At 35.8% G+C, this 15,753-nt stretch overlaps 2 protein-coding genes across 2 annotated transcripts; both read left to right on the forward strand.

Annotated features, from left to right (window-relative positions):
* The first annotated feature begins 1,918 nt into the window (after nt 1–1,918).
* Nucleotides 1,919–5,407, forward strand: LOC108691293 (protein CREBRF homolog). The gene is made up of 5 exons (XM_018198965.1): nt 1,919–3,626; nt 3,833–4,240; nt 4,430–4,921; nt 5,005–5,127; nt 5,313–5,407. Exons 1-5 carry the CDS (start codon nt 3,014–3,016, stop codon nt 5,405–5,407), a joined length of 1,731 nt encoding a protein of 576 aa, XP_018054454.1. The 5' UTR covers nt 1,919–3,013.
* Nucleotides 5,408–8,666: 3,259 nt separating this feature from the next.
* On the forward strand, nt 8,667–15,379 carry LOC108691326 (zinc finger CCCH domain-containing protein 13-like). The gene is made up of 10 exons (XM_018199015.1): nt 8,667–9,105; nt 9,527–9,602; nt 9,764–10,167; nt 10,505–12,679; nt 12,970–13,278; nt 13,381–13,723; nt 13,795–13,958; nt 14,179–14,462; nt 14,543–14,660; nt 14,787–15,379. Exons 1-10 carry the CDS (start codon nt 8,909–8,911, stop codon nt 14,893–14,895), a joined length of 4,179 nt encoding a protein of 1,392 aa, XP_018054504.1. The 5' UTR covers nt 8,667–8,908; the 3' UTR covers nt 14,896–15,379.
* Nucleotides 15,380–15,753: the final 374 nt, after the last annotated feature.

A 15,753-nucleotide genomic window follows, 5' to 3' on the forward strand; every position in this document is an offset into this window, starting at 1 on the left:
AAATAAAAAAAAAGGTGAAATCATGTTATTCTTATCGAATAGCGTATTGACCAATCACGATAGAGCCATATGGTTGTAAGGCCATAACATAAGCAATAGTCAATTCAACATGTTAATTTCCTTACTGCCTTAAATTTTTTGTCATGGCCTTAAGAACTTGGCTAATCAGTTAAGTGTGAGAAGAATAATCAACTGATTGGTAATATTAATTAATTTTTTAAGGCTTACTGCTTACGATTTTATTATAGAACAAATCTATTCTACATTTCAAGTACGCTGGATTCGTTCGGAGCGATCTCGAACAGCTCCCGAGAAATAAATAAATAATGACTGCGTTCAACAAAAAAAGCAGCTTTGCAACTGTTGTAAAATTCTTCAATATGATTGGTTTATACATTTAGATTCATAAGAAACCAAAAACAAGAACCAATTGTATTGAAGAATTTTATAATAGTTCCAAAGCTGCTTTCTTTGCTGAATGCAGGCTGCATTCAATGGACTCATCAGTATTGTACCATTGATATATTCTTTTAAATTATTTAATCAGCACTTTAGATCTGGAGGAATACATCAATAGCAGCGAGCACTCAACTGTGAGTCCGCTAAACGCAACCAATGCTAATGTTGATTATTTGTTTTTGTCTAATCCACGTAACAGTATGGAAAAGAACCACCATAACGTGGACATTATCCTACGAAGTTTGATACACGAAAAAGACCAAGCCTTATTCTTGAAAAGTATTGCATACAAAAACTAGAGAAATGCTATAATATATGTAATACATATAGTATATATATTATAGTATTTCCCTAATTTTTTGTATGCGATACTTTTCATAAATAAGGGCCCAAGAGCGCGATTCCGATTCTACAATTCCATTGTAGAATGGGCTTAACTGTCTTTACATGCCTACCGACAGTTGTCGGGATCGTTGCGCAAATATTTTATATAGTGAAAAAGCTGCACAATGACCCCGACAACTGTCGGTAGGCATATAAAACAGTTACAGAATATAGGCCCAGATTCAAGAATATAGGCCTCTATTCTTGAAAAGAAATTATACCTATACGAAATTCTAGGAAAATACTATAGTATACGTAATGTATACTGTAATTTTTTTCTAGACTTTTGTATATGTTTCTTTTCAAGAATAAAGAATATGGTTAACGCGATTCTTTCTTCTAATTAATCTATCAAACACTTCAGAGCATTTGTAGTGAAACTTTGATCATAGCCAGAGGCACAGGATGTCTACTCTCTCAGGAGGATGTTTCTTTCTGGGTCCATATTCTGTACATATTTACCGACAGTTATCAGTATCGTTAAATAGTAACAATCAATGAAAATCGCGCTTTTTTCCTAAGATAGCCCTTGCCATTGGCTATCATTAAATATCGACATCGACAACTGTCATAGACGCATACAGAATATGCGGTCCCTGATAAAAATAAAATATTGCGATTGATAAAATGCCCAATGTGTATTTTATCAAATAGCACAATAAAATATATTTCACGATTTAATTCGTTTCTATTGTATTCATAATCAGGCCTTATATTTAAGGTTTTTTTTAAATTTATCTTCAGATGCTCTACGAATTATTTTGGCTATTGAGCATCTAAAGATAAAGTTAAGAAAGCCTTAAATATAAAATCTGACTATGAGTACATTTTTATTAAACGTATATCTTTACGTCGATTTTTGTACAATAGCTTTAAAGTGCACTGAGTGCGCACTAATTCTGCCAATAAAAAACGTTATATAAGGCACTCGAATAATTCGGGTGAGTTTCCGAACGCAGTCCAGAAGTTTCGATGATCGACGTCCTTGAGAGGTAGCGTCGTCGCGCTTTTTTCCGCACGACAAATAACGTTAGTAGAATGACAATTCTGCGCCAATACTGCGTCAAGTCGCAGAACGAGTCACAAGAAGATGCGCGCGTTTTTGCAGATAGAGGGAAACTGCGGCGCACGATTGGTCAGCGCCGCAAACTGGTCGACATTCGTTCGCGAAATGTGTCATGTGACCCGTTCCTCTATTTATGCAAACATCACCGATCACTCAGACCCCGTAGTCTCGTGGCAAAACAATAACAAACAACACACGTCGTAACATCTCCGCGTTTCGACCGATTTCTCGCGCGATTCTCCCGCAAGTCGTTCACAAAGACGTTCACGTGCAAGAAAAAGCCCGTAGCACGAGATTTGCACGATTATAAGCGTGCTCGCTTGACGGCGATCGAGGATCCTCTCGCTTCCGTGAAACCCGTTCGCCGTCGCGGGCGCCACGCGAGTCGGGTCTACTCCGACGATTCGGGGGGGAAGAAAAGTGAAACCTACTCTGGCCTCGTCGCGAGATGCTGTCAGCTACGAAAAATGCCTACTGACAAGAGACGCGCGATGTGTGCGTACTGTGTCAACTGTGTGCGCGCGTGGACCAATATGTGATTTTCAATCTGTGCTGTGCACATTGTCACTCTCTCCGAACAGGTCAGCTCCCGTTTAAGTATCGTTTAAGCGGATTAGGAGACTACAGAGTAGCCGTTCCCTCGTGGCCGAGCCTTTCTATGCGCGAGGCCACGCGAGGCTGCGAATCACTGTGAATCGATCGAGCGATACCAGACGTGAACGAGTCAAAATCAATCAAAATTGTAAACGGTGCAATTCGCTCAGTGAGCGATAAGCAGCGCGCGTTTCCTCTGTCTCTTTCGTTATCGTTCCGCTGCGCTGAGACATTGTCCAGTCGCTGTGCCGTTGTAATGACGCGTTGTAACGCATGTAATAATACGTAACGACTGTCGTCGCCTGCAACTGCACGATATTCGCCTCTGATACATACAAAGTCGAACGACGAATAGATTGAGTTTGGGACGATTTGTTTTATTCAGCAAACTTTTGTGTTCCGTAGACAAACAATTTCCAGAAGTATAATTGTTGACATTATTATAGCGTGTTCGAAGCGCGCGCGAGAACTACGTTCTCTGTTGATTTTTCGTCAACGCATTTGTGGCTGATGGATGACTCCAAGTACAACGACTTTTCACTATCTAGCACAATGGATAACATAGTGAAGCAGGAACCTGCCCAGGAGATGAATTCAGCGTCGGCATCTGTGCCGATACCGGGAGGACACAGAGGTACCACGCGAGGAACTTATGATCAGTTCTCACCGTCCCCTCTAGCGATATCCTCAGGATGGGACATGAGAACTGAGCAAATGGAATATCCTTTTAAAATGGACCCAGATCAGATGGACATCTCGTTTAAGATGGATGAGGATGACATATTTCAGGTGGACACAGCTGAACTTATTCAAGGTCCCACTCTGGCCGAATTGAATGCCAATGACTTGCTGGAAGATTTAAATTTTGATGATTTGTTATTACCCGAAGGAAGAGTACAGCCGATAAAAATGGAATATGCTGCTCCGTTAACTGGCTCTCTGTTTAGTAGTAGCATAGGATTTGCGCCTAGTAGTTTTCCTCAATCTGGAGTAACTCACCGTAGTTGTCCCACATATACAAATACATGTGGCTTTAATTTAAATAGAAGTTCAAATATTGTGGATAATGCTGAAGCTGTTAGTCCTACTGCGTTTCCTAGTCCAGGCACTAGTAACATTGCAGGTATGGTCAAAAAACAAATATATTTAATCTTTTAATAACATTTAATAGTAAATAATCTTTAATAACATTAAGCAACAATATTTTTTTTACATGTAACAGCAAAAACAATTAGATAATAATGTTAGTATTGTGTTTTTGATGACTTATATTTGTATTTTTACGATTTGTTTGTTGATAAAAATGATAATGTATTACAATTCATTCAGGTAGTTCAACAGCAAGCTCATCGACTTCACCACATCCTGTAACTCGGCCCATTGGCTCATCTACTTTACACGAGCTACTTATGAAAAGAGGTGAAAATCCATTTAATCCAGTATCTAATCAGGCCGATAATAGCTCTACGATAGGTGGTAAACCTAAAATTTCGAGATTGTCTATGTCTGCACCAACGCAGACAATGGGACATTTGGATCATATCTGGGCCCACAGGGAACCACGGCAACATCTCTTGAGTACTGGTAGCTTGGTAGAGGCAGGATCGACGAGTAGTCTGAGTACTGGAGGTGCTCTTAGTCCAGATCCACTATGTATTGATCCTCTTAGTCACGATGAAGGTTATGAAGATAGTGATGATGATAGTGATCACTATGATGACTACAGCAGTGATAATGGTATATATATTTATTAAGAAATATAGATATATAGTATACAATATAGTCATATAATTTATAAAAAATTATTTTTGTGTACAAAATAAAAATCGATTGATTAAATTAATCTCATATTTTTATTAAATATCTTGTAAACTAAAAGAGAAAGAAATGAAAATGTAGCTATATAAATCATCGTTTATCTATCAGATACAGGTGGAAGTGACGGCGAGGAACAAAGTAATAACAGAGTAGGAACAGGAACTACAGAATTGGGAAAGGAAAGACATAGTAAGAAAGAAAGATTTTTCTGGCAATATAATGTTCAAGCTAAGGGACCAAAAGGACAGCGATTAATTGCACGAGCGCGTTTGGAAGATCCACATGTCTTGAATGAAGCAACTGATCCAGTATTTAGTCCTCATTGTGCTCTTAGAGGAATTAAACATAGTGGAAAGGCACGAAAAGGCGACGGAAATGATCTTACACCGAATCCTCGCAAGCTCCATAACATCGGACGAGAACTAGATAAATTAAATCGCATTATAAATGATATGACACCTGTTTCAGAATTACCTTTTCCAGCAAGACCAAAAACGCGTAAAGAAAAAAATAAATTAGCTTCACGAGCATGCCGTTTAAAGAAAAAGGCTCAACATGAAGCAAATAAGATAAAGCTGCATGGACTTGAAGCAGAACACAGTTGAGTATCGAAATAATAAATACTATATATTGAAACATATTATATTGAATAAATTGAGAAAAACGAATAATTCTTTTATTAGGACGTCTTATACAAGGTATATCACAAGCTAAACATACACTTGCTGCTAAATTAGCTGAATCCAATCCTGACACTCAAGAAGAGCTTACACGACAAATGGAAAAATGTTGCAAGCTAGCTACCAGTGAGTAATATTAATTTATATTTGTGTGTGTGTGTGTGTGTGTGTGTGTGTGTATGTGTGTGTGTGTGTGTGTATGTAATTTCTTAGATAAAATGTCATAAGTATGACATACAGATAAAACATACAATAAGCATACACATATTAATTATTATTATTTTAATACATATGCAAATTTCTGATTGCAGAAATGCGAATAGCAAATCATTCAACAGATTTTGTGAACAAAGTATTGGAGAATATTAGAGCCGGTATTCCTGATGGTGGCATCGATAATTTTTAATAATTTTCCTATAAATATGATGTCTACGCGTGTATATATCTTTAGAAAAATATGCTATGTCTATACACACATGTAGGGTAATATTGCTTTTTATCTTTAAAGTTGCTGTTAAATGCTTGGGAAAGCAGATTTACAGTAACTTATTAGTTAACGTATAATTAACATATATCTTGTATACGTTATTTCCGAAAATGTTTACTGATGTAATAAGAAACGAAACCTTGATATACGTATTGGTTTATCTTTTAGACTTTCAAATCGTTAATTTTTTTTACAAAAGTATCTGCGTTTTCACCTATTGTATATATTGGTCAATCTGTATATAACATTTTTCATGCATCACGTACGATAGTTTCAATAATGTATTTATGCAAACAAAGGACACAATTTTTTTGACAAATTAGCTGCAAAGGTATCATTTGATTAAAAAAAGAACGGTTATATATCCTGATGAAAGTGCAAAGAAAAAAGTGCCGAATGTCACTTAATTATAATACATTAAAGAGAGATGATATCATCAATGTCCATTATCAATCAACGTTGCACACGTTGTGTGATTCTAAATTTAATCTTTAACTTACAGTGAATGTGTACAACACACAGCAGAACTTTTGGCCTTAGTATGGTAAAATTGATATGTTAAATTTAATTATACCGATTCAAAAATATTCAAGATGTCAACGATTTTTTTTCGAATAAGTCTAATTAATTCCATTTTTACGTAATTACTAATCAAGGTTTCGGAATTATTGATGGCGGCTGATGCAACAATACTAAGAATTGACATTGATGATTTTTTTTAACGTTCAGACAAGTTTTAATCATAATAGTAAAAGATTTAGAATGTGCATTTAGATGCACTTAGAAATGAGCTTTGAATTATATAGTTGTTTGCTGTTTGCTGACTCGATCTACCTCAGAACGAAACGCTATACCTACGTACATATATATTTGGATTATATAAAGATAAAATAATAATGTATGTGGAAAGATTGTAATCGTGGCGCGAGGTGGAATATCATTGCTTTAGAATTTTAGAGAAGAGAGGGTGGATATAGCGAAGCATATAGCGATGCATCTCTTCTGTAGCGTCTACATCTCTTTTAAACAATCTCTTGAACGATTGTTTAGAGCGATTTTACGCCGCGATTAGAATTATAATTATATTTTGCTAATCACTAATATACACATACATATATTTTAAATATGCAAGATGTTAATTCATATTATATATTCATACTAATATTTTTTTAATCGATTTTTGTATGTAAAGTTGCGCTGAAGATCATGTTGCGAAAGAAAAAAGCCCATGTGGATATATAGTCATATGCTTACATACATATATAAATACAGATGTTGTATAATCCTTATCAAATCGTTATGCAATCTAATTTATTGTTATGCGGGGTACTACCGTAGGTTTCATTCGCTGTGTATGTAACGTTGGCAAAAATTAATATGTGTAATATCAGTGTAGCACGAGACGTCACTCCGATGATATCACCATAATTACAAGTGTGCGGGAAATGTTGCGTGTAATAAGAATATTTCTTTCTTCTTTCATGGTGTGCAATACGCTCGTTTGCGAAAAACGCCACTTTATTGTTTTTCGACAACGATCCCAATTTTACGATAATGTGCTTGTGTTCGTTCGTTCGCTCGCGCATTCGTTGCCTCCAATCGCGATCCATATAATCTATATTCATCGAGAAGTGAGGATAAATGCGCACAATCCTTGTTATCGCGTGGGTCAATGTAAGATATAAAATTGCAATTAGCGTGCGAATGCATTCCTGACTTAATCGTGCTAATCGAGTTATGGCAAACGACCCGAAGATAAACTGATCAGAATATGTAATGATGATTGAATTATTTTTATTCTAATAAAAAAACACATGCGAACGGCAAGCGGATTTTTCATTAGAATTATTTTAAGGGTAATATATATATGTTTACAATGTTTTTCTTAATGCAAAATTATACGTGCGATCAATGCAAAATTAATAAAATTTAATACACAAAATGGGTGGAAGGAAAGAAGAGTTTGAGATATATTAACTAAATTTAATTAAAAGAAATATATATATATATATACACACACACACACACACACACACACACACATACACATACATACACACTCACACATAAATATATATACGAATATTTATGTAAATAACGAGATTCTATGAAAGAGACAATATGGCATTATTCCATGGTCATTAGTCATCGGACGCGTCCGATTGGTCATTCTCATTTAATTGGTATGATTCGACTCGTTAAGTCATCCGATTTCCGCATGTTTTCTGATTCGAACATATAATATCGATGGATGTCACGCGCGCGCTTTGTCAATCTTTGCAAATTGATCAAAATTGAGACGAAAACAATTGGCATGTAACGCGATATTCATCCATAAAACGTGGAACATTCATGCAATATTTTTACATTTTTCGTTGCGATATATAAATGCGTAAAGCATTTTATAATTGTGTATTAAATGTAGATACATATTTTTAAGGCAAAATTGATAAAAAAATATGGATGATGAATTCTTTTGAAACATTCGAATATCCTAGATGCCTTTGCAGATAAAGTTACAGTAAAGTTGTAATAAAAAATTTATGGAAAAAACTTTCTAGAGTTTAACAGTCTTGTGAATTCATGCAATTATCAAAATTTGACTTGAGTAATTCATATATTTAATATGATATTAATTTTATGATTTATTACTATTAAATATATATGCATGTATGATCCTTAGTTTGACTATGTCACCTGAAAAAATATCAAAACTTGATATTCCAGAATAAATAAATTGAACCATATGAACATCCATTATAAGAAAATCGAACATCTATAATAATTAATCTATATTATAAGAAAAACAACCAACATATGAGATTTGATTTAATTAGATGTCTACCAGTTAGATATATCAATATCAAGCAAAAATATCAATTATGAATTCAAAAATTATTTATTGAAAAACTAATTATATTTATTCTGAATGAATAGACATTATATTAAATGTACAGAATAAAATGAATAGATTTTTTCTAAAAATATATTTTCTAAAAAGCTAAACAAAGCGACGATAAAATAATCCTAATTTTTTTTAATAGTAAAGCTAGATTTCATGGAGTTTCGGCCAATACTCCAATTTCGATTGACTCCGATTTGCTCCGATTTGCTAGTTACCGACAGTCGGATGTCAAATACAAGCTGAAATATAATTGGAGGAAGGGGATATTCCAAGCAGCCACAGCATAGATATGCTTGTTCTCCTTCTCGCACGTATTGGCCTGTATTACGCGCCAACGGCCGAGAGCCGAGACCGGACCGGAGACGGCGAGACGAGACAAGCCGAGAGCCGAGATCAGATCGCCAAGTCATATTGTCGCATGACGATCAATGACGGTTTTGCACGGCACGTAAACGCCTGCATGCTCGCAGTTATGCGCTTCCATTGTGAAAATACAAGTGCTTTATGGTGATAATATGTCAAAACCAAACATAAGGAAAATAACGGCTGACCCTACGAAATGTAATACAGACTCTTCACGACGGCCGAGTGTGTTTGAGAGGTTGGGCACCAAACCAGCGATCGCCGCCGCCGCCGCCGCCGCTCAAAATACATCGGATTATTGCAGAAATTGGGCCCTCAATGGTAGTTGTTCCTACGGAAAGAGTTGCAAGTGAGTGCCGATTTCATTTGTCATGATCCTTTGCTGAAGTACGTAGTAGTAGTCGACTGATTGATTATTGCAAAAATTTACACTTGCAGTTTCACATAAAAAAAAAAATTTCTCTTTATGATATAAAGACAATAGTAGAAAAATTTTTGCAACAGCTAATTATTTTACTTTATTTATTGTTAACTAGAATTATGATTAAAATGAGCTCTATGATAGCTCTATGATATTTTATATTTTCTCCAATATTTCGAACAGCTATTTTTTGATTTAATAATCTTATTTATTTTGCGTAATACAATATAACCGAAGACTAGTTTCTCATAAAGATCTGATTTCTGATTTAATTTTTTTATTCTTTACTAGAACATTATATTGCTTATTGGTCTAATGCAATTTCTCATTTCTCTTATTTCTTAATTAGATACGCAAACACACACACATTGATAAGCCCATCCAAGCGTGCTAAGAAAGATAATGCGATCGCAGGTACATCTGGGGTAAGTTCATGTCATATTTTTCTATTTAATAACAATTTTATTTGATATGCATATACATAACGTTTTTAGCATTATAATTGATAAGAGTAAAAATTGGCAGATGACTATAAATTATAAACTAAAAAATCAAAATTTTTTCTTTGATTCTCTCGATATTACAGCTCATTGCAGAGGATCCCTTCAAACGGCTCACATCGAAGATCGTGAAAAAGGCGTCGCATAGTCCAGATTTAAACATAGAAGAGTGGAATCAGACAGATCTCGAATACGAGGACGAGAAAGTATTGGAGAGACGGCGGCAATTGATACAACGGGAATTGAAATTACAAATGAAGAAGGACAAAGAAGTACATGGCAAGGATAAAGTAAGGCAGAAGAAAAAAGCGATGAGCTCCTCCTCTAGTTCGCATACATCCAGCACGTCTAGCAGTAGCAGCAGCTCTAGTAGTGAAGACTCCTCTTCTACATCCACATCGGACTCGCATAAGAAAATCAAAAAGATCAAGACTAAGAGACATCATAGTATTTCTGCCGATTATAGTGAGGACAAAGAAAGAAAGAAAAAGTAAATACTCATTTATAGCGTATTTGGTCCGAGTGAGTTTGCACCAATCTGGATTGGATTAATGATGTTGTGCTTTCCTATTGGTAGAACATATAATGTCAACTAGTAGAACGTTATTCAATTTAAATCGGTGCAAACCCGTTTGAGTCGAAAATGCTATTAGTATTCTTTGTACTTTATAATGTATGAATATATAATTGCAAGTATTTGTAAGCAAACAAATTACTTGTAGTTTTATATTCAATAAATAATCTATTATTACATATATTTTATTATGTACATTATATTTTCATGCTGAGGAGTTCTATATAAATACTTGCTATTATGGGTTTTATAGATTGAAACTCAAGAGACTAGGAACAAGAAATGACAAAGCCGTCAATAAGAAGAAACGCAAACTTGACAATTCCACAAAAAAAGATCTTACTACGAGACCAGTCAAGAAGTATGGTTCGTCGTCTGTAACCAGGAAGCATATCAGCTCATTGCACGCTAGATCACCTGCGATACAGCAGGGATCTACGAGTGGAGTCACATCTGCAGTAGTTGCAACGTTGGGCTCGCAAGTTTCTGTGGCACATCACGCATCATCCAGCAAAATTCGGGAAAGAAACAGGAGCGATTCGCCGAAAACGGTAAAGAATAATCGAGAAGTGGACAAGGAGGATGGCAGGCATTACAAGAAGATGCGTGATATGGATGAGTGTCTGTCCAAGGACGCTGTCAAATGCAAATCATTCGATAAAATCAAAGAACAACAGGAGAAAGAAAAGAACCGAGCTATTGATGAAAAAACTAAATCAGACGATCGGTTGAGGTCCAAGTGCAAGGAGAAGGATGTGCGTTCACGTACACCGCCGCCGCCGCCGCCGTCGTCATCAGAACGATCATCTAAGTACCAGCACGTTAAAGAGAATGCGTCATCAAAAGTACAACGTAGTCGAACGCCATCGAGGAGACGCGATCTTACCCCAGCGAAGAATGCGGAAAAGCAAAGCAACTCGTCGAATCGCGTGAGAGATGCAGAGAAGAAAGATCGCGATTCGCACAAAAGAGATAAAAGCAAAGAACGAGATGATGCGAGAAAAAACGAGCAGCCGTCTTCCGGTAAAACAAAACAAATAATAACTTCGAATCAAGACGACAACTATCGAAGAAACAACACAAATAAGGACAACTTTGATGATAAGACCTACAGCGGTGATAAGTCGCGACAGAAAAGCCGTGAGCGTCAGCGTGAAAAGGAGATGAGAGACGAACGCCCTTCGAGACTGACTCGTGATCAGCGCCAAGAACCTCAGCGCGATAAGGATAAGGATGAATCTCAGGAACGTTGTCGGAATGAAAGACAGCGCGAGCGTGATCGCGATCGGGATAGGGATCGAGAAAGAGAACGAGAACGTGACAGAGAGAGAGATAGAGATCGTGAACGAGAACGAGAACGTGATCGTGAGCGAGAAAGAGATCGTGAAATACGAGAACGAGATCGGGACCGAGAAAGAGAGAAGTCTATGAAACCACGCGAAAGAGATGTGTCTACGGTAATTTCACCCGCGGCATTGAACCTATCGGCGGATAAGAGTTCACGTTACAATAGTAGAATCAAGGAACGACCTTTAGGTAAGGATGTGTCATTTGAGAAGAGCGGCGGGACTCGTGAGCGAAACAGAAGCGAACGCGAACGGGAACGATCTGAAACGAAAGCTCTCGCCGAGCGTGAACGGAGCTCCACTCAGTCACGACTGGATGGAAGATACGAAAGAAATACCGTTGTCGAAAAGGATGTATCATCAAGTCGCAGCAAGTCGACAGTCAATTCACCCCGGGATCGTATGGATCGTTTTCGAGAAACGTCTTTAGATCGTGCATCCTTACATGACAAAAGTGGGCATGTCGCGCCGTCATCGAGCGTTCAATCAACAGCGACATTACCACCCGTACCTTCGACTTCATCTTCCTCATCAGTAGTGGCTGTGACACCTGCTCTATCATCTCGCGAGCATCTTATAGACATGGTGGACAATCACTACGACAGGGACAGGCACAGAAGGTTTGGCGTGAGATATGAACGGGGTCACACGTCAGAGCACAGCAGCAGGAAGGGTCAGGCACGAATAGAATCGAGTCGCATTCCGAGTAAAATTAACCGAATAGTGGATCGTCGAGATGCAAACAGTCCGCGACGCACCATGGAAGTGGACAGGAATTTTGGTAGGAACTACGGCAGATTGCCGGAGCACTGGGACGAGCAGGAAGAATCAGCTCCACACGTTGAATATCGGGATCATGCTCACATCCATGAGGATGACAGGAGAAAGACTATCGAAGGTAGAAGGTTTGACAGTCCTTTTGAAGAGAGACGCGTTGCTCGTGACGAGAGATCCAGAGAGGCAAGATATGTGATCCAAACTACAGAGCGATCATCCTTCGATGATCATCGTCATCATCATCATCATCATCGACATCCTCTGTATCCTGGCGATAAGTTGAGAAGTGGTGGAGCCAATATCAGGTAATAATTAATATATTAATATGAACTGAAGAAATATTATTCTTTTGTTCTTTGAAAGTTCGAGATAATATTGAATTACATTTTCTTATTCTTTTATTAAGATAGTGTATTGTTTCTATCTTAACAGATAACTTTTTTATCAGAACTAAAACAAAGATTTTGTATGTTGTAAAATCATATCTTATAATTAAAAACTTTTTCTTTTTGGAATTTTTTTTTTTCAAATTGTTACTAAAGTTTCATTTTTTTTTATTATTTATTATTTATGTATATTATATTTTCTGTTTTAGAGATGAAACTGTTTCTAATGATAATTGGGAGGGACATCACCGTGATGTAGAACATGGTCGAGATCGTAGTTATCAGACAGTAGAATGGGAAGAAAGGGAATGGCGTAGTAGACCATTATGGGAAAGCAGAGATAGTCTTCCTCGTTCAGAAATACATGACGACGAGTGGAATTCCAGATATGATAATACTATAAGCGACTGGAAGCCTAATGATTCACGAAAATGGGATAATCAGAACGTTCACGTGCGATCACATTACAGAAACGAGCGTACGAAGGACTTGGAGCACGGAGAATCTACGCAACATAAGTAAACATAAAATCTTACCGTCTTACATGATTAAAATGAAAATTATAGTATATGTCTGTATTATATTAGTTAAAGAATGTTAAATGAAAATAATTCTTATAGCAAAAGACGATCGTATAATGCGCCAGAAACAAGAGAAGAGCCAGTGATTCATCCTTCTGCTAAGCAAGCTGCTATTTATGGCAGCATGAAAGAAGAACCTATCAACAAGAAGTTGATGGAACTTGCTGAAGGTAGATTATGCACAACTACTAGAGAAAAGTCCACGGATAACTTCCAAAAGAAGAATCAGCAAAAGGATAAACCTGAAATTAAGGAACCTGTCGCAGTGGAATCAAAGCGGTCCGTTGCCGATGAGTCTTTACAGACTCTTCATACTGAGAGTGATTTGAGTGATATTAGCGATGATCCTGATGATATATTGAACATGGAAGAAGATACTACAGTACATATTCTATATATTTTTTTTTATTTCAAAATGTCATGCTCATACTTTTATATATAATTTTTCAACAGGATATGGAAACTAATAAAACACGGACAAATAAGAAAGCATTAGATGCTGCTCACCGTGATGTACAGTCAACAGTACAAGAGCCAGCTCAATCTCCGAAAGAACCTGCAGAAGAAACTATTTTCAGTTCAAAATCTAAGGATAATATCGATACAGCGTCATTGAAGTAAGATATATAGATTATAAAATATTAATTATAAGAGATAAAACGTTTTTGTTAAAGAAATTATTTGATATTAAGTTCGTAATTTGTAATGAAAAATATGCGATCTTTTAAAAAATTAATTTCTTTTGCTTCAGATTGCTTTATTTATATTTCTGTGAAAACTCTAATTTTTTATATCTAAAACATCAAATTTTATATCTGATTCTCTTTATTGTATTAGGAATATGGAAGACGATAATATGGAAACTATGGACTTTGAAGAAATTTCTGATGGTGAATTGGAGGAGGACATCAAAACGAGCGGAAAAGGATTAGGTGATGCCTTAGGAGTTGATTGGGAATCTCTTGTGAAGGAAACGCAAGCGAGGAGAATTGTTCCGTCCAATCAAGACTCTGCGGAGAATCGATGGCAGTGTAAAGCTATTTACTATAGAATCGGTATATCTAAGAAATATGCGGGCGAAGATTTCATGAAAAAGTTGGTAAAAAAGTATGAGAAGAATGGTGAGTTTCAATAGTTTTGTTAAAATCAGAAATCAGGATCTTTGTGCAAATAAATAATTTTTATATCTTTTTTTTTATAGATCATAAAGAATTTTTGCTGAATGATATTGCGCTAATGCATACAGGACTTGCACGAAATCGGTTATTTCAAGATTTAGGTAATGGTGCAATGCATGCTGTAGATGATACTTTGTATAGGTAAGGTTTTATATTATTCTTATATTTAAGAATAAAATTTGCTTTAAACCACGATATATAAATATCAGTTAGTTATATTATAAACTTTAACAACGTAATATTAATTAATAGAATAAAATTTTGTAGAAATAATAATACAAGTTACGATGAAGATGTGGACTATGATTGGGAAACATTGAAGCCAAATACTGCTTTGTACGAAGAAGCGAAATGTTTATTACAGCAAGTGCGATGAGAAAGATAAGTTTTGTACATAACATAAAATTATAAATAGTCACTGTTTTCTTGTATTTATATATATAAAGTATATTATACATATAAAATATGTGTGGGATACAGTCAGCAAAAGAGTTTACAAAAATTTACATTATTTTGTTATGGAACGTACATTATGTATTAATATTTGTTATCGAGATAAATCGAGATAAATTTGAAAACACGAAATCGTTGAAGAATGTACAAGAAGCACAAATATGCTATTAAATTTCAAAATGTTCTGAAAATGAAGGTTTGTATTTAAAAAATTTTTTTATTTTATTTTGTTGTAACACTCTTTTATTACTCGTGCTATCTATATTGTCTTAGAGAGAGAGAGAGAGAGAGAGAGAGAGAGAGAGAGAGAGAGAGAGAGAGTGTGTGTGTGTGTGTAGACGTATGTATCATCGATGTTATAACTTCGGCGTAAATCAATCCGTGTAAACAAAGTAAACAATGTAAAGTCAGAAAAACTGATCAATCACAGTCATTACATTCTTCAGAAGAATAGTTATAATTGACCAGTTTCATAACATCGATGTTATAAATCGAGCCGTGAATATAGTCATTTTAACAAATCTTATCTTGGTTGTATTCCGATATACACTGCCAGTACTGAAAATCTATTCACGTATAGATTTTCAGTATTGCATTTCGCAAGCAGTGTATATCGGAATACGCCTATGATTATGATTTATAATTGCTAATCGTTATTCGAATAACGATTAGCAATTATAAGTCGTAATAATTTATGTCTAAAAATTTGCATTTTTATTTTGGCAAAGTTCGTCAATGAATCTTCACATATTTTAAATCATGTTCTATAAATTTATATATA

The sequence above is a fragment of the Atta colombica genome, unplaced genomic scaffold (assembly GCF_001594045.1).
Source record: "Atta colombica isolate Treedump-2 unplaced genomic scaffold, Acol1.0 scaffold45, whole genome shotgun sequence".
In the NCBI taxonomy this organism is placed as follows: Eukaryota; Metazoa; Arthropoda; class Insecta; order Hymenoptera; family Formicidae; genus Atta; species Atta colombica.

Excerpts from the sequence above, each read along its gene's own strand:
- LOC108691293 (XM_018198965.1), top strand. The coding sequence starts at position 3,014 with ATGGATGACTCCAAGTACAACGACTTTTCACTATCTAGCACAATGGAT. Across the intron at positions 4,241-4,429 it reads TGACTACAGCAGTGATAATG|ATACAGGTGGAAGTGACGGC; the intron begins GTATATATATTT and ends TTTATCTATCAG. Across the intron at positions 5,128-5,312 it reads ATGTTGCAAGCTAGCTACCA|AAATGCGAATAGCAAATCAT; the intron begins GTGAGTAATATT and ends TTCTGATTGCAG.
- LOC108691326 (XM_018199015.1), top strand. The coding sequence starts at position 8,909 with ATGTCAAAACCAAACATAAGGAAAATAACGGCTGACCCTACGAAATGT. Across the intron at positions 10,168-10,504 it reads GACAAAGAAAGAAAGAAAAA|ATTGAAACTCAAGAGACTAG; the intron begins GTAAATACTCAT and ends TGGGTTTTATAG. Across the intron at positions 13,959-14,178 it reads ATCGATACAGCGTCATTGAA|GAATATGGAAGACGATAATA; the intron begins GTAAGATATATA and ends TTATTGTATTAG.